General features: G+C 38.9%; 1 protein-coding gene across 1 annotated transcript in view; it reads left to right on the top strand.

Moving 5' to 3' along the window:
* Nucleotides 1–19,442, top strand: part of lrrc75a (leucine rich repeat containing 75A) — a 79,799-nt gene that overhangs the window by 42,707 nt on the left and 17,650 nt on the right. The window contains exon 3 of the mRNA XM_014340855.2: nucleotides 4,436–4,548. Coding sequence (XP_014196341.2) covers nucleotides 4,436–4,548 — 113 coding nt within the window. The remainder of the gene's footprint in view (nucleotides 1–4,435; nucleotides 4,549–19,442) is intronic.

Below are 19,442 nucleotides of genomic sequence, written 5' to 3'. Positions count from 1 at the left end.
TATATATATATATATATAATGTGAGGGAAATCCATGGGGCTTCAACAGTCCACGGGGTATTGCGGGCGGGGTTCTCACTCTCCTCTTCAGCCACGCCACACTACACACTCCTCTTCGCTCGAGTCCACTCTGCAAACTCGCATGCGTTCAGGAAATCCAAAGGAAGGGCTTGAGGATAGGATAGAGGAGTCTATGCACAAAACAGATCAATGCCAGAAAAACAGGAGGGATCACGAGATTAGGTTGAGCTGAGGTTACCCTGAAATGTGTAGTACAACGTTCCAGCGATAAGAAGAACTGAGCCTCTGCCTTAAATCGCGTCTGGGAGTGGCAGGATGATGAGCCGCAGGTGAGTAACCGTTTTCAGATGTGCTGGCCAATGAGCTAGGTCCAGGCAAGGAGGAGAGAGAGAGAGAGAGAGAGCAAGAGTAGGAGAAAACAGTAACAAATATCTGTAGCCTCACTGAGCCAGCCGGTTAAACACAGGGAACGTGACAGTTTAAGCACTTTGAGTTTTGCAGGATTCGTTGTTGCACAGCTCAGCATTTCAGTCAGGTTGAGGTGCTAGCTGTTACACTCACTGTGACTCAAGTAAAGCACAAGTTTAAACATGAGTGTTGATATGAATCAATGAATCAAAATCAAATGAGTCGAAACAAAACAAAAGATTAAAAAAAAAGAGAAAAAAATACTGTGGGTTACATTTATCAACATTTATCATGCTGAATCTCGAAAATAAGAGCTTGTTCTGTCACAGCATGCGGGAATCAAAAAAATCTGAAATTACACAACAAAAATGCCTTCTCAATTTGTTTTTTTGCCATGTTTGACCACACATACATTTGCAGAACATATTCACAGTTTCTCAAAGGAAGTCATTATCACTTCATTTAATTTGAGAAATGAATTTTTCCATCAGCTCCCCTCTGGGCAGAGAGTCAGTAACTTTCAAAAGCAAGAACATAGTTTTTCTTTTTCTCCTTCCACTTTTTGCCCTTCGGCTTTTAACCTAGTCGCTCACAAACATCCATCCTCACCCCACAACAGGGGAACATAGAAGAGCTTTTTTTGACATCACCCTCAACCCTACCACCCCCACGCCCCCCTCCTCATCCCCCAACTCTCCACCATCTGTTTTGTACTGGATAACAGGGGACCTGACTAACCACCTGAATAAATGTATTTCAGTGTGGGTGGAAGTCTCACATACACACACAGCTACAATCTAGTGGAGGGTTTGGGTGACACCGTTTCTCAAATTGCTTCCTAGTTTCCATGATACAAACTAAGAAGCCATCTCTGGGATTATATTTATATTTATGAGTCACCATTATTTTGCGTCACAAGCAACAGATGTAATTTTACATGTCACTCATCCAAGGCCCTGGGAGGACTGTACCATTGTAAGAAAGTCATGAACATGCTTGGTACATGACATTTTTCTGTTTCATCAAAAAACATTTTTAGAGTGCCACACTGAATGTAAAGGTGCAATTCAGACACTCAGACTTAATGACACAATGTGATTGTGATGCAGCGCACCAAATGGTTTGATTATGGGCAGCCAATCAGCACACCCTGTAGAGTTCTAGTCTCCAGACTTGTGTGTGTGTGTGTGTGTGTGTGTGTGTGTGTGTGTGTGTGTCTGTGCGTGTCCTGTCATATCAGAAACTTGACAGAAGGTGTGTTTAGTAATTCTTTGCTCCAGTGGTCCTTGTATCCTTGAATTATATCAGTTCCTGTTGGCTGCTGTAGCACCTCACTGCCCTCTTTTATTCTGTGGTGATGCCATGTCAGACGTGACATTTCCTCTCTGTTCCTCATGTCAACTTAGCAACACCTGTAACTGACATCAAAATCATATACTTGTTGCATACAGTTTGAAATGTACATGCATATGTATCACCTGAGTTCATATGTGGAATAGCTTCATAAGTGATGACTGATGCACATACATTATAGAGAGGCCTATTAAAGCCACACTGGCTGAGGGACCATTCGGCAGCTTCTTGGGAACCTGTCTTTGTTTATATAAAACTCTCTTTTGGGACAGAGGTAATCATTTCAAATGCTTTCTCTATTAATTTTACAATAAGTTTGCTGTTAGCCCAATTTACCTATGTTGATTTGTTTATTGTTTGTTCTTGGCTAATGCTAACTGGATTATCAGATGTCATTTGTCACTTACAATAATGATCCTGGACGAATATTATTATGATGATGTGGGAAGAACACCGACACTGGGATATCAAATGTTATGGTTGTGGTCAGGGAAGAAACATGTACAGTCACCAACAGGCCTCTTGTCCTTTGTTAGCAAAGGGTTATATATTTCTTTCCTTTGACATACTAAGCATAAATTGCTGGCAATGTACTATTGTATAGAATTCCCCAAGACCTGGCTCTCCCAAACATGGACAGTATATTAAACAAGGACATAACCTTTGTGACATCCATTAGTTAGTGAATCCAGTTGTGAAGCTTAAAACTGAGTACTTCGCTGCTATCTTGGCATTTTGAAACCGGACATGATGAAAAATGGATCTGACTGAGAAAGCGAGGGACACTGCACATACATTGTCAAACTTGTGATTAATAAATCATTAGCTTATGAGCAAACCCTGATTTATCCTCTTCAAGACTCCCATAAGATCATCAAGGAAATGTTTGCAGAGGTCACAGAGCATGGAGCCCGAGGGTTGTTTTCACTTCTATACACCTGAAGCTCTTCGGTAGCAGATGCGTTAAATGGTATCCAGATTTAAGACACTTCCACATTGCCTTCGCTTTTTAGACCCAGAAACTAAATCAACTCTTATATAAGGTCTATTATACTAACCTGTAAAGACCTGTTGACAAAAGAATGCAGGAAATTAACAGAAATGTTGTTAACCACGATAGATCGATAGCTATTGCTTTGTTTTGTTGGTAACACTCTTTATCTGATGCCATATCAATGCAGCATTAAATATCTTATGCTTCCAATTACTCTACACTGCATGTGAATTGTTTGTGAAATAAATCACAACTTGTTTTTCTAGCAAAATCCAGTGATGGCAAAAAAGGCCACCAGTGATAGCGTGGGTCTAGATGTTTGTATCTGATACCACTCTGGTATCAGGGTACCTCAAAGACAGCACAGATACAGAAATTGTTACAGGCTGATGCAATGTTAAATCACAAATAAATATTCTAACGTGAGAGCATTTTTTCCAGTGGTATGAAATGTATACATCTTGTATTCATTTCAATTCAATTTTATTTATACAGTGCCAAATCACCTCAAGGCGCTTTGTATTGTAAGGTAGACCCTACAATAGTACATAGAGAGAACCCCAACAATCATATGACCACTATCAGCAAGCACTTTGGTAACAGTGAGAAGGAAAAACTCCCTTTTAACAGGAAGAAACCTCCAGCAGAACCAGGTTCAGCGACCGGTTGGTGTAAGAAAAGGAAGACAGGATAAAAGACGTGCTGTGGAAGAGAGCCAGAGATTAATATTATAATATATTTATCTCTAATCTTGTATGTAGACAGTATAACCTATTTTCTATGTTTATTCAACCAGTAAGTGACTAATCACAGTGTTAAATCTGCTTCACCACAAAATCATTACACTGTATCACTGACACGATCTCACAACCAGCAGACAAAGAAATGTTAGAACTCAAAAACTGTATATAAACCAGGGGACTCCAACTCCAGGCCTTGAGGGCGGGTGTCCTGCAGGTTTTAGATCTCACCCTGGGTCTACACACCTGAATCAAATGATTAGTTCATTACCAGGCCTCTGGAGAACTGCAAGACATGTTGAGGAGGTAATTTAGCCATTTGAATTAGCTGTGTTGGATAAAGGACACATCTAAAAACTGCAGGACATCTGCCCTCGAGGCCTGGAGTTGGGGACCCCTGATATAAACGATGGATGTAACCATTATAAAATCACTTATTCATATTGGGGCTGCTTTGTTTAAAGTAATTTCTCATTTAAACCAACAGGAGGATATTTTAAGGAGAAATTAAAGGAGTTATGATGCTATATCAGCTAACAGTTTTGCACTTTCTACATGTTGATAATGCAGGCTGTCTTTCTAGCCTAAGCTGTTTTACAAAGCTTGGTTTAAAAAGCACCTCGGAAATATGTAAAACAAATTATGCAAGGAGCAGTGAAAAGTACAATTTCAACAATATACTATACACACAAACAAGAAGGTGCAAAACTACACTTTAAACATAAATATGCCGTTAGCTGTATCCTCTGGTATGCTGACTTGCTAGCTCGTTCTTAATTTTTGTCACTGGCTGGGCATGTAAATACCAATAGAACTGATGTCTGTGAAAATAAAGCTACAAAGCAAAATTTTTCTTATTTTCTGGCTGCCGTCTGTAATTAAGCTGATATTTTGTGCCTCTGTCTGTGTGTGTTCAATAGGAGGGAGACTCTCTTGGGGCGATGGAAAAGGTTTGTCGTCAGCTGACCTACCATCTCAGCCCCCACTCTCGATGGAGGAGACAGGGCCTGCTCAAGAGGAAACCTCAGGCCTGGTGAGTGTGTGTCGTACAGCATGTATCTCTGTTTTTGTTAACATCCTAGTGTGTCACCAGTGTGTCATCATCTGCTGCCCCTTTGGATGCCAAAGAAAAGCTCTGTGATGTCTGTGTCTCTTTATTTTTTCACTCTCTCACAAACACAGTTGGAGATGAAATCTTTCCTCTCTGTGTCACCTTCACTGACTCACTTTAGCCTGTCGGCTTCCCTGTGGCTGTCAGAAGACCATTGTTTTTATTCATACATAATTCCTGAGCTGTGTTTTTGTGTATTGTTTTTCTGACTTTCCGTCCCAGTTAAAATTGGAAATATTGCTTTACGAGTCTGTATGTCTAGTGATTTATTTGATTCCCTTTGCATTTCAGCACTTAGCTTTCTCACCACTCTTCTTCATTGCACCTGCATCATGTGGAAAGTCTGTATTTACACTGCAGTGTTACACAATATGCAAATCAGTTATCAGCACCAAGTATAAACTACTAATCCATATGCTTCTTCGGCTCAGCTCCAGTACAGCCATTAAAGATTAAATTCTCTAAAGCAATTCTCGAAATGAAATTTCCAATATAAGCTGGGTCCTGCATTACCACAGCAGTTTCTCAGTAAATGTGCTATATATGAAACACTCAAGGTAATTCATGTACTGTGTACAAAGCATATATATACTTCTCTGCTCTCTGGTGCACAACATGTAGTGATACTTGATCTGCAAAGTGCAGTTAAACATCAGCAAAAATGCGTCAAAGAAGGAAATTAAAGGCTAAATCCTTTTGTGGACTGTTTTAATAAATCAAAGCCTGTTTACAGGTGTTTAGGGTGCACTGCTGCATATGTCGAAAAATGGTTATTTGAATCCTCTGGTTTTGAAGGGTAAAGGGAGTATCTAGAACTTTCTTAAATGTCTGGTGAGTCTCACTTGGTTTATATAGGAGTCCAAGTCAAAGGCTTGAATCTTCTGAATCTAAACCTTATGGATATAAGAGCTGTAAGGAATACTCCAACAACTCTTTCCTTTGAACCTCTGGCTGTGTCGCGACGTGTCACTATTTTATTGTTGAATCGTCAACTCAGTTAATATTTTTTTTACTTGAATTGTCCCTTCTCAGCTCCTCTCTACACTCCACTTTAATAAATACAATCTCTGTAAATTTTATAGAGCCTGCCAATATTCATTTAACACAGAACTGTGTTAAATGACTGTCGGCAGCTGACGTATCTGATATCCCTGCAGCATCATAATGTGCTTTTTCAGGATCAACATTGTTGTGATGTCATAGCTTTGCAGGAATGTAGGAATATAAAAATTTCTTCTGGAAGAAATAATCGGCATTTCAAGTGTTTTCTTTATTCATTTATACATCATAATAAATATTTTTATCAACTTAGGTTTGCTGTTAGCCAAATTTAGGTTACTCATGTTGGTTTTCTAGTAGTAATTTTTTTAAAGTATTAGCTAATCTAGAACCTAGAACCTTGAACCTTGAACTTCTTGGCTAATGTTAACTGTTAACATCACATTGGTCAGTTGCAATCTTGATCCTCGACCAAAGTTATGATGATGTTGGACCAACACTGGGATATCAGGTCATGTGTCATCAGGCCTGACCACGACCATAAGAGGACAGAGAGAGACAGCAGAGGTTACAATTAAACAATGAAAAGCATACATTAAAAAAGTACGGAGCCCCCCAGGGGACATGGGAGAAAAAAAAATTAGGGAGGAAAAAAAAAAAAATTAGGGAGGAAAAAAAAAAAATTAGGGAGGAAAAAAAAAAAATTAGGGAGGAAAAAAAAAATAAGACTGACTTTTGCGAGATCTCGCAAAAGTATTGCGAGCGCTCGCAAAAGTATTGCGAGATCTCGCAAAAGTATTGCGAGCGCTCGCAAAAGTATTGCGAGATCTCGCAAAAGTATTGCGAGCGCTCGCAAAAGTATTGCGAGATCTCGCAAAAGTTTTAGCCGCATTCTTCGGAGGCCGCCAGCTCGAAGCCGACCGGGAGGTCGAGGCACGATGTGCCGGGAAAGCGGTGTTCCTCCCGGCTGTAGTAGGTCTCGACTTCCCGTTAGCTTCGAGCTAGTGGCCGCCAGCTCGAAGCCGACCGGGAGGTCGAGGCACGATGTGCCGGGAAAGCGGTGTTCCTCCCGGCTGTAGTAGGTCTCGACCTCCCGTTAGCTTCGAGCTAGTGGGTGTCAGATCTCCAAAAACGTCGGAGCTCTTTTGCAAATATGTGATGTCTTGTAAACCGAGCAGGTATCTGACGTTTACACAACTACATTCACGCCTCAAAATATCTTAAAAGTGTATTTTGTGACCCAGAAAGAGTAATATTACAACTAAGTAGCTGCCGCCATTGTTGGAGTTTTGCGAGATCTCGCAATACTTTTGCGACGCTCGATCTATGCGGCTCGCAATACTTTTGCGAGATCTCGCAATACTTTTGCGAGATCTCGCAATACTTTTGCGAGCGCTCGCAATACTTTTGCGAGATCTCGCAAAAGTCCGTCTTAATTTTTTTTTTCCTCCCTAATTTTTTTTTTTTCCTCCCCAATTTTTTTTTCTCCCATGTCCCCTGGGGGGCTCCGTAAAAAAGAGAGCTGAGCTTGATAACTGCAGATTTAACTAAGAAGTGCATGTAACCAAGTGTATGACCACATCAGTTATATGCTGACAGATGTACTATAGGTTGTTTTTTCATTTTATGAATCAGGTCAACAAATTGTTGCCGCCACTGGGAGCTCTTGGCAGATTTGGAACATCGCAGCCGCCTCAGCTTCTGGAACTTTCTCTAATTTTGGCATCTTACCACTTTTAGTAAGCTGCACTATGTAAACCTGATGTTTCAGGTCAGTTTTTGTTCCAAAATTTACTGAAAAAATAAATGCTGAATGTAATTCTGTATTCTTTATGGTTTTCTTTTCCATATTTCAGATAATCAAAGTGATGGATTTCTGAAAGCGTGATCACCTCCAGCCACCCTGAGTGTGATCTAGTTTATGAATGTTCCAGCTGTGCCCTCAGAATCCTTTAGTAGGACAACCAGGATTTGACCTTGAAAAATCCTCTGTGTGCTTGGACAAACAAACTGACTTCTAACACTTTCACATAGTTCAGATGCTGGAAAAGTGTGGGAATAAGTCCCTCCCTCAAGTGACAGACCTCAGGGTATCTCAGGGTCTTGCTCATGAGTCGGGGGAGAGTGACACAAGAGACTGACAGATGAATCGTATTAGTAATGTGGATGATGTAGCATTTCATTGCAGTAAAAAGAAAGCTGAGTTTCAAGGTCAAGCTATCAATTTCCTACCTTTACCTGTAACCTCAAAGTGTTGGTAGTGACCTACAGGATGAGCCTGTAGCCGAAGCGCCCAAAAAGAGTTGCCTCTATAGGCAAGGGCTTGTTAGAACCTCGGGGCATATGTTGTCTTTAGAGCACTCAGACTACTCAAGGCCTCTCTCATTTCAGCCCACAACATCCTTAAAGGCTAACACCTCAACTCCCATAGAGGGAAAAGAAGCAGCATTGTGCTGAGGCGTCTCAACTGCATCACGTCTGAATGTTTGTATAGCATTTAAGGGAGATTTAATCAGTAATAAATTTTATCTTGTGACCTGTAACCATGTTCGGTTTGCTATTTAGCCCTTTGCTTACTTTATCTCAGTCAACATTGTTGTACCAGGGGGTGGCCGAGAAGGCAGAGGCCAGTCTTTAGACTGCAGCTCCCATGGCCTGGATCTGCAAAGCAGTAGAAGGTAGATGGATGACTAAAAAGTTACTCTATAATCATATTTGTATCCATCATTGAATCGGGGGTTTTTTATCCTAAAAACTTGGAAAGTTGTGTGTCTCTGTACTTTAGCCCTTCAGCTGCAAAGCTAATCTCTCTGTCATGTTGCACAACCTAAATTGAGACTTGCTATAAAATGTAGCCTGGTGGGAGCAGATGGTGGAAGACTGACGTTGTAGTGGGATGGTTTAGCAGAAAGGATCCCCACTGCTGTGAGAAAGGAGAATCAGCAGGAAATTGCAATCTCTTCTCTTTGGCTGTTAGCATAAATGCAAGGTATCACCTCCTCTACCAAGCAGTTTGCACCACAGGAGTGGAGAGACGTAATTCAATATGGGCCATACAATTGAACCCTTGGTGAGTGTCTTCAGGAGTGAGTGTGTCTATGTGTGTCATTGCCTTCACGGTCAGCTAAAATGATATGTTGCTCTCCTTTTATCTGAGCGAGCCCAAAAGTCACTGTGCCTCCGCTTTAATGCAACCAAGTGATAGCTGAAGATGAAAATTAAAATAAACTTGGTAATCACCCTAAATAATTCCTGACTGGTGGATTGGATTTAATAACACAGCGGTGCAGTCGGCACTTAAGGCTGTCATGAACTCCAGTCGGAGTGATTAGCCAGAGGAGAGGCAGGGTCCATTTACACTGAGGCTCAGGGCAAGGGCAGAGATTGAGTCATCCATTTGTACAGACCACAAAGCTTGCCCCCCTCCCTCACAAACACACACAGACACACAATACATCCATCCATACTAATTCCATTCTAAGCTCCATTTTCTGTCAGGAACCAAAAAACAGTTCTTGGGTGACAACTGGGAGGATTGTCTCTTAAAGACTCATTTGAATTTAAATCTCTAGAGAAGGGGACATTAATATTGGTCCAGGTGGTCAGTTGTAATCTAATCAACACTGGATTGGATTAAGAAAAACATCTATTGTGATATCTGATGACATTACAGAATCTAGCCTTGGTGTTGATGTGGATTAAAACATCTGAATGTGAACCTTTTAGGAATGTATATTATATATAATATATAATGATATATAAATATTATATTATATATATAAAATTAGGGGTGCAACGATATTCGTATCGTATTGACGTTCGAAGTTCGGCGGTACGCATATGTATGAACAATACAAAATTTGTAATTTATTTTATCAACTTTCCTTCTGACGATGCTGTCTGTGTTGAGCGCTCAGTGAATCTGCGTTCGACTACTCCGCCTAGGCTGCACTGTCGAGCGCAGATCCACTGAGCGCTCAACACAGACAGCATAGTCAGAAGGAAGAGCGCAGGGCAAGCTAGCGAGACAGAAGTTAAGCTCTCCTTGCAACATGGCAAATTGAATCCCCACCCTCATTCAGATCTGGCGTTTGGAATTATTTTGGTTTTCATGTGAGGTATGACCCTGAAGGTAAGCGCGTCATGGACTAAAGTAAAACAGTATGTTGGATGTGCCATCGCAATGCTCAATTACATGGGTGGGACTAGTGTGTTAGCGCAGTTAGCTCGTTAACGTGTTGGCCATCTAGCCCCATCGCACGGGGCGATCGAGGTAGCTCGTTAACGGAGATTTGCCGTGTTGTGGCGTTAAGGTCATTTCAACGAGATTAACCTGAAAGCACTAGTGGGAACACAACGAATATGACTGCACATTTACGCCGACATCATCCTAGTGCAAAGACAAAAACAACAAGCATGCTACTAACTTTAGCCGAGTCATTTAGACAGCTGTTAGCACATGATTCTCCTTATGCTGCTGAGAATATAGCCCAGAAGAAGCGGATAGTATAGCTTTTATTTTGGAAAGAGACATTTCTCTGTAATAAACTCTCTTTTCCAAAGATGAGTGATTCCTCAATCAGATACAGGGCTTGCAATATCGCTAGCCCGACGTCCCGGAGCTAGCGATTTTTTCAGTCGGGCTACCAAAATCTATCTCTCCCTGCCCGTCGGGCTATTGTAGGAAAAATATATGTCAATGCTTTTGCATTCTTTCAGAAATGTAGCTGGGTAATTATGTCATTGGCATCGGTGAGCCACTGTCAATATGTGACATATTGAAATCGCGTTTGAATTTGCGCTTGTTTTTTTGCTTTCGTGCGAACTGTGTATAGAGAGCGACAGCACTGATCTGTGAGTGATGATAATTTGTGCACCAATTCCTCTGACATCGTCTTATTAATCGTTAGCTTACTATGCAAACATGACAAGTGAAATCTCCCGCAGCAAGCTTAAACATGTGAGAGGTTGATCGCGCAGAGAATCGCTGAGCTTATGTGAGTGCGTGTGTAAAACAGCGATTTCAGTTCTGCTGAGCCAAATAAGACAGGTCAGGGTGAAGAAGTGACAGCCAAAGAAAAGCTTACCACAAAACGGAGAAGTTATGACAAATCAGACTATAAGGCAAAAAGAAAGTGCAGCTTTATGGTTTCATGGACAAAAGAATTTCTGTGGCTGCAATATGAGAGCTAAATAACCAGGGCTGCACATAAGTGGTCCGCAGGTGCGCATTCGCTGTCAAAATAAAAAACGACGCACAAGGGTTAGGGTTAAATTTAAAAACTGTACTTTTGAGTTAAAATATATATTTATAATTTTAATAAATGACAAATTAAAAAGGCATGAACATTTTTTTGTATCGAAAAAATATCGAACCGTGACACCAAAGTATCTAACCGAACCGTGAATTTTGTGTATCGTTGCACCCCTAATATATATATATTAATATAGATATGCATGCATATCTACCATTGATACAGCTACAGGTACATAATACATGTATGTGTGTGGTGTGTGTATGTATTTATGTATGTGTATGTATATAGTTATGTATATGTATCTACGTATATTACGTGTACGTAATAGTATATATATTATATATATATATATATATATATACATATATACATATATTATACATTATATAATAGTATATAATAATATACATATATTATATACTATATATAATATACAAATATTTATATAGAGTATATATATATATATATATATACTATTTAATATATTATATAAATATAGTATATATAATAATATACTATATATGAATATATATATTATACAAAATATATATATATATACATATATATATATATATGTGTGTGTGTGTGTATATTTTATAATTTTATTTTAATTGTTTTTTATTATTATATTATATTTTTATATATTCTATATATATATATATAATACTATATATAACATATATATATACATATTATATATTACATATAGATATATAATAATACATATATAAATTAATTTTATATATTAATAAATATATATATTATATTTATATTATATTAATAAATTAATATATATATATTTATATATATTAATTAATTAATTGTTTTTTTTACTAATGTTACTGTTATTTAATGCATTATCAGTTACAGTGACATAATCACAGATGAGCCAGTCAGTGTGGTTTCAACAAAGATAAATTACTCTTACTCATTTGCAGTAACCCACTGACAGGCAGATAAGAGCTCTGTTTAGCTTCTTTCTCTAGTAAGAGTAAGAGCCACAAAGGAACCAGCACTGGCAAAACATGAGACATGTTATGCTTTATGTATGTCAGGTAGCAAGCCAGCAAGCCACATTATCTGTCACATATTTAATTACAATACTGAGAAGCCAAGTTCTGTTATTTGAATTAGCAGAAGTGAGGCCTAGCATACAACACTTAGCTAAATCTGCCTGTGCCCATACAAGTGTCAATCAGAGATGGCCCCGAACCTGAAGATATTAAAGGAATCTCTCTGTACAACTCCTCCATCAAATGCACTGTAAACACTGCAATAGTTACACCCTTTTTGCACACGCTCTTTTCTTACTCTGTAATGTTGCTGTCAATATTCTTGATATTTATTTATAATCACATCTGTCAATCCTTGATATTTAATATTGAGTGACTTGTATATATTGTGCTATTTCTTAAATCTTAACATATTGTATTGTTAAATAGTCTAGTCTGTTTTTGTTACAGTACTGGAGCAACTGTAACCCACATCATTTCCGTAGGGATTATTAAGTATGCTGATTCTTATTCTGATTCTGATTCTGAATTTGAATCCATACAGTTGGTATGAATTGGAAAGTTATAGACACCAAAACTATTTTTGTACACCACTGTAAACATGCTTTTTAATGCAGTGAAGTTTTTTAACATTGGGTAATTGACTCACTTTCAAAGACATTCGTTACAAAGACTCAAGCAGTCACTCCAGGAAAGTGCAGTATTTTTCAGCCCTGCTTTGTTCGCTCTTTGGTTTGAGCTGTTTTAAGTTGTTACATCATTTTTTGTTAGCTACATTTTAATGCTTTTAACATAATACTATCATGCTGTCATAATGCTGTGAAGCAAAGAGGGTCCTGTTATTCTACTTACCCAATATTCCTATAACAATCATCACTAATTGACTTTTGACAAGTGAAGCACACATGTCAACATGTCACAGCCGCAGTTTGACATTTTCCACTTTGTAAAATTGGAGGTTGGAGAAGTCTGTGACGGAACATATGATTTTTCCGTTCACACCGCAGACAGATGTTGAGTCATACAAGTCACAGATTTTTAAATACCATTTGTATTGGGACTGATACGTTCGCTTTACACATGAAAGGTCCCTAGTTGGAATCCATGAGGAGACACAAGCTCAACCTCAGTGGGTCATAAAAGCTAGTATCAGGAAGGGAATCTCGTATAAAATCTGTACTAAATCAAACATGCAGACACATCCACTTTGGCGACCCCTTGGAAAGTAAGGCGGTACCTTTTATTTATGCTGTTTTTAATAAGTTATTCATTCATATTGTGTTCATCAGTTAGAGTTGGGCATTAAAAACAAATTGTTTGGAATTAGCATATTAGAAAGAGATGCTTAGGTTCAAGTATAAAAAGATTGTGGTTCAGATTACTACGCCTTTTAAAGCTGTGTTTTCTTGGTTACCATGGTGATGGCATGTTTTATGTAAAAAAAAAAAACATATGGTCTGCATACTTCCTGTTGGAATAAATTAAAAAAAAAAAACAACTAGTGCTGCCGTGGAAAAACACATAACAAAATGTTGTTCATGAACACAAACAGATGGCTTTTCTGTGAAATTTTGTTCTCAGACCGGGCTGTTAATTCTGATGGTGCTGAAGAACACCTGTGTCTCTGTGTGTGATCCATGCAGCAGCTGTTTCCAGCTGTGTAAAAACCCTGGTCAGCTTGTGCTTTTACTCAGGTGTCCAGTTAAAAGGACAGCTATGCAACTGAAACTCTTTTTAGTGAATTTCCTAAAACTGAATTCTTACATGTTTTAAATTCCTACAGCAATTGGCTGTTAATGAGTTAGGGTGTGGGTGTGGTATGCTTTGCCAGTGTATTGTCTGAATCTTTCAGGTAGAACATGTAATGATAGAGTTCTGAGTATGTAGGTTGTACCCACGAACAACTCTCAGCAAGTCTCAGTAGCATGTGGAAGTGCCATACAACATGCCACAACGGCCTTGGCACCTCCTCCTCATGCTGGTCACCAGCTTCACACTCATCCCATTCTTCAACCAACATTTGTTGAAAGTCAGCCAATGTGGTTGTGTTGATTGTTTGGCATTTGCAGAGCTTTGGCAAGCAACCCATATACTCAACTTTGCTGCTGAACCCACAGATGCATCGTGGCATCATTTAGGGACACAACTGTCCTCACTTTTTGTGCAAAGTTTAGAAGTAAGCTAAGCCGAGCTTTAGTATTTTCTTAGTGAAGAGATGGTTAAAACTCTCTACACTTGGAGTATCTTTAAATTATGAATTACACCTTACCCGTGTAACGCACTGACAACATGAGAATTACAGATCAGTGAATCTAGACAGATATCTGTCAAACAAACCACATGGACTCCATAATCATTCCCTGTTTTATTTTTAAATTAGCTTCCATGTTTTATTGCTGCAAGTTCTGCTTCCTTCTGTTTTTATTTTTCACACCAATTTTCTGCTGCAACTGTTTGCAGTCAGTTAATTGCTCACCCAGTACAATAGCAGCCATGTTTTCCTTTGTTCCTTTGTCAGACTGTCTCAGAATTTTGCCAAACTTCATTTTCCTATTTATGACCTGCTACCAATTTTCTCCTCTGTTTTCACTTTATCCTCATAAGGTTTTTCCAATTTCTTTCTTTTTGGATGGGGCGTGGGACTTATTTTAGTCTCTTGCCTTACCTTGTGGTTTGGCCATGTGTGTTTCCTGTACTGTCTATCTGGGTATAGCCCATGGTTTGTGACCACTAAAACAGAGGTACAGACTTTTATTCTGCTTCTGTGTCTGCTGTATGGTTAGGCCATTAAACAGCCTCTTGACTCCAGAGGGATGAGTTATACATCAGTTAACTCACTGTGCAGCAGGCAGAGTTCAGCTACAGCTGCCCATGTCTGCACACCTGTCCATGAAGAAAACTTGCCTCCAATTTCAAATCACAAGTCACATAAACACTGCTTTCACATCCACGTGGTGCGACTTTCCTACTAATGCACATATCTTTGCATTGAGAAAGATTTGTCCTTCTTATTTGCCTAAATTCAGCGCATCGAAAGGAGATAAAAAGAAAAACATAAAGAAAATCTGAAGAACTCCGAGAGCGCTAACCTCCATCAAAAGTCCATAGTGCTCCTCCTGGGAAAGCAAATAAATTTGGCACAACAAAACACTCAGACCGTGACTGCTGCTTGTTACAACTGCCGAACAGGACAGATGTTAAAGGTGATAATAATGCTATATTATCAATATCACCTAAAAAAAAAAGAAAAAAAAAAAAGAAGCAAAAACAATTCATTCCAAACTTTTCAAGCAATTGTGTTTTATCTCTGCAGACAAATAATGTGAGGTCACCTGACCTTAGATCATCTCCTTGAAGCCAAAATATCCATCCATTGTACCTGCATGATGGATGTGAATAAAACTCGTAGCACTCAACGGCTGTGAGATTCCCGTCCTTTTCCCCTGTGACATTTTGTAAACACTGGATAAACAATTGCACGAGGGAACAACATATCTTTTGTCCATCACGCTGACCGTTTCCCTGAATCCTCTGTTACTCTCCATGTTTATTGGGCACATATCTCTGGCTAAATGGAACGTGATTGATTGGTGATTGTCTTTGTGAGCTGGATGCATATGCATGAATTGTACAGAACCACTTTTTATGGGCATCTGAGTTCATGTTGGATAATTCACATAAGCATTGCTTTGTTTTTCTTGCTCTTCATGCGTTGGTTATGCTGCAGTTTGTGATGTGTTTTCAGACGGTTGATTAAGTTAGCTGTGATGCTCTCTGACGCAGGCAAAACTCTACAACATTGCCTGGAATTTGACCTTGGTTAACATTACATAAATGTAAAGTATTTTCAAACAGTGGATGATATTCCACATGATCAGGCGCTGATTTAGGAAGCGCTTGATTTGCTTTTTGTCTTGATTGTGTTAATTTAACTTATGGGAAGCTCGAAACTGTGATTAGAATCAAAATTCAATGGATTATGCAGCCCTGAGCTATAGATACTAAAGCTGTGCTTTGATCAGGCTGTAAACATGCTTTTTAATGTCTGTTTACAGATGACATTTTTAATCATTTCTGAAGCAATTTTAAAATTTTCAGAATACTTGATATAATCTCCACCTAATGTTAAACACATAGGAGCAGCCAACATCATGACTCAGAAGTGACTAACTCTTTCACACGTCTAACCTGTAAAGCCGAGCGTTTTTCATATGTAAAGGAAACTTTGAAAAGCTGGTGAGCCTCCAAGAAAACTACTTCTTCCTCTTGGATTGAAAAGTAGTTTTTTCTTTCAGATGAAATATCATAAAAGTTATTAGACTCCTAGATTGGTGTCAGTGTTTGTATCTGACCCTGTATTTACTTGACATCAGATCGGTACCAAACTTGCTGTATTGCACAGCACTCCTTGCAGCTCTGTTTATCCGAGCTGATTAGAATTTTCTGTGAGATGACAGTAGTTAAAGACACTTCAGCAGTCATTGCTGCTATACAGAATGACTGCATATAAAATGTAAATCACGGCTGGCACTTTTTTTATTGTCTATTCATCGAGAATAGCTGTGAAGGCTTACTGTTAGCTGTCTGGCTGCTTAACAACAGCTCCTTTCAGTGTCCTCAGTAAGTCCTCTCAGTGGTCTGAAACGAGGCAGCTGCACAGCTGAATATGCGGAGCAGCCAGCAGACATCCTCTCTGCTTTACTCTGAGGTTTGAACCCCCGCAGAGAAAACTGTGAGGTAAACAGTGTGACAGCGTATATTCTCGGGGTCTGCTTACTTTTTTAGCCACATTAGAACAAGACATCATGCCTCAAAAAGAGGCATCTTCACATGCCTGTCAGCTGTGTTTGGTTGAAGTTGTGCTCTGGGTGGGAAGAATCAGCCAGGAGACAGAAAAGAAAAACTCAACAGCTCGCACTCGCCACAAATATCATCACTAAACATTAAGAGCTTTAGGCCAGATTACTAACCCAGCTACTTCATTCTGTCAATGAAATCTTGTTTGTTTGCTTTTTAATTTTGGCCTTCATAACTACTAGTAGTAAACTTACGTTAAATTATGGGTAAATTAACCTCTCTCGGTAAAATAAAATAAGTGGAACAGAAAATGAACACAGACCTCTGGTGTCAAATTTAAATGGCATACACGAAAGCTGTGTCCACACTAGCCCGGATACATTTGAAAACGGTGTTTTTGTCTGAAAACGCTCCACGTCCACACTATCATTTTCAGTAGTTTTCACGACCGTTTCATGTGCGTCCACATTGAAACGGCCAAAAACGCTTATGTTCTAATACTGTGCATGCATAAAACACAAACCGATTCGACCTGCCTCATTTCTGTCTGCCGTTTATTTACTTTCCGGCTCTTTGAAGCGTCGCGGCAAAACGTTGAGGAAAAGCTTTTTAAATGGACTAACAATGAGGTTGAGTTGTTGCTGTGAGTAACACAAAAGTACAAAGTTGCAAAAGCGGAAGAGAATTGTACAAACTGATATTAATCTTTAATAGGGCTGTCAAAATTGAGAGCAAACAAAACAACTGTTGTGTAACGTCCTCTGCTATCTTAGTGTGGACGGAAGGCCAAAACTGAGAGGAAAAGATGCATTTTCAAATGAAAACGTATTAGTGTGGACATGGCCAAAGTCATTTCCTCATACTGTAATATGTTTGCTCATTTCTAACTGCATCAGTTAGGGTATTAGGTTAAAACACAGTAATCTTTTAGATAATACTGTATAGTGTCTGAGAGTGCTGTTAGTACAATATGTATAACGCACAGGTTGGTTTTGTTTTTTGTCTTGTTTTTTTCCCATCAGTGCGCCAAAATGTCAAACTTCATGAGATAGTATCATTGAGAGCAGTATTGTCATGATATCTGTTGGTTATTTGGAAAAGAAAAACGTCGTCATAAAGCTATTAGTCATATTGTTGTGATTCATTTACAGGTTGCTTTGCTAGACTCTGATGGACATAGTTTTTTTAAACCGATGGTCCTCCGCTGATTTCAGCTCCTGAAAATGTGCATGCAGAAGAAGAGCCTTGGAGTAGATATGCCATAAGAATGACATAAAATACTGTTAGATCTAAAAATGTTGTTTTAATTATTAATCAGCATCAGAATCAGCGTACTTTATTAATCCCTAAGGAAATGATGTAGGTTACAGTTGCTCCAGTATAAATAACAGGTAACAGAAACAGACTAGACTATTTAATAATACAATATGTTACAGATTTAAGAAATTTAAGAAATAGAACAATATATACAAATCACTCAATAATAAATATCAAGAATGTTGGCAGGAATAATACGGAGTAGAAAGAGCATGAGCAAAAAGGGTGTAACTATTGCAGTGTTTACAGTGTATTAGATGGAGGAGTTGTACAGGGAGATGGCCACGGGCAGTGTGTCATTCAGTGGTGCTTTTTGGTAATCTCAGTCTCTCACTGAACGTGCTCCTGTGGCTAGCCAGCATGTCATGGAGTGGGTGGGAGGTATTATCCAAAATTGTCTTTATCTCGGACAACATTCGACACCACATTAAGGGAATCCAGCTCCATCCATCCAGGACTAATAAAGGTTATCTTATCTTATCTTATCCTTACAGCATTACTGGCCTTACGGATCAGTTTATTGAGTCTATTGGCGTCTGCGACCCTCAGCCTGCTCCCCCAGCATGCAACAGCATAGAGGATAGCAGAACATGGACCACACTGGCTGCTCTTCGTCCTTTAGCTTACCTGCTAATCTGAAATGGTGTTATCTGGGGAGCTCTGTAGGATGCCGATAATTGTGGACTTTAACATGAGTAATTTATGCTGGGCATTTGTGCCATATGTCCATACCATGCAGCCTTCATTTTTAAAGTAATTTAAATAAACCAGGGTTCACAAAGTACTGCACATGTACAAATAGCATAACTTATTTTTGCTGTATTACATTTTTATTGTGTTGTATTTTTTTCTTTTTATCAAACTGATTAAACTTAAAATACAAATGTATGGAGTGGGTCAGAATCTGTAATCACAGCTGTATGAAAGCATAAAAACAACAGTTACAGGACATGTTAAAATATTGGTACTATATCCATATTTCATTTCATATACCTCCACACCACAACACCTAGAGCTCATAATCAAAAATTTAAAATAACAATCTACTGTCATGCCTTAGTGGAGTTGTGGTGTTAAGTTTCTGACCTGCAGCCTTGACTGGATCCAGGCAGGCTGCAAACACTATGCAACTATATATGAAAGGGATTGTTTGAGCACCTCATTTTTGGCAACGTACTCTTATTAGCTGAAGAAATTGCAATCACAGTGTTTCTCAGAAAGACACAAATTCTACCAATACAAATTGCACACTTTCAGAATGTGTTAGTTAGACTTAGAGGATTAAAGTCACCGCTAGTAAAACTAGCATCTGGATACTTACTGCACTGCAGTCATATGGACTGTGTGGATCCCACAGTGATTTAGAAGCAGCTAGTCATAAAACTTTACCTTGTAAGACACTGACTAGTTACAGTAACCAGCGTGTAAACAA

Source organism: Haplochromis burtoni, unplaced genomic scaffold (assembly GCF_018398535.1).
Source record: "Haplochromis burtoni strain Fernald_Lab_line unplaced genomic scaffold, NCSU_Asbu1 Contig_417, whole genome shotgun sequence".
NCBI classification, from domain to species: Eukaryota; Metazoa; Chordata; class Actinopteri; order Cichliformes; family Cichlidae; genus Haplochromis; species Haplochromis burtoni.
The sequence above is the reverse complement of the archived record's forward strand: the minus strand, read 5'-3'. Positions and strand labels throughout refer to the sequence as shown.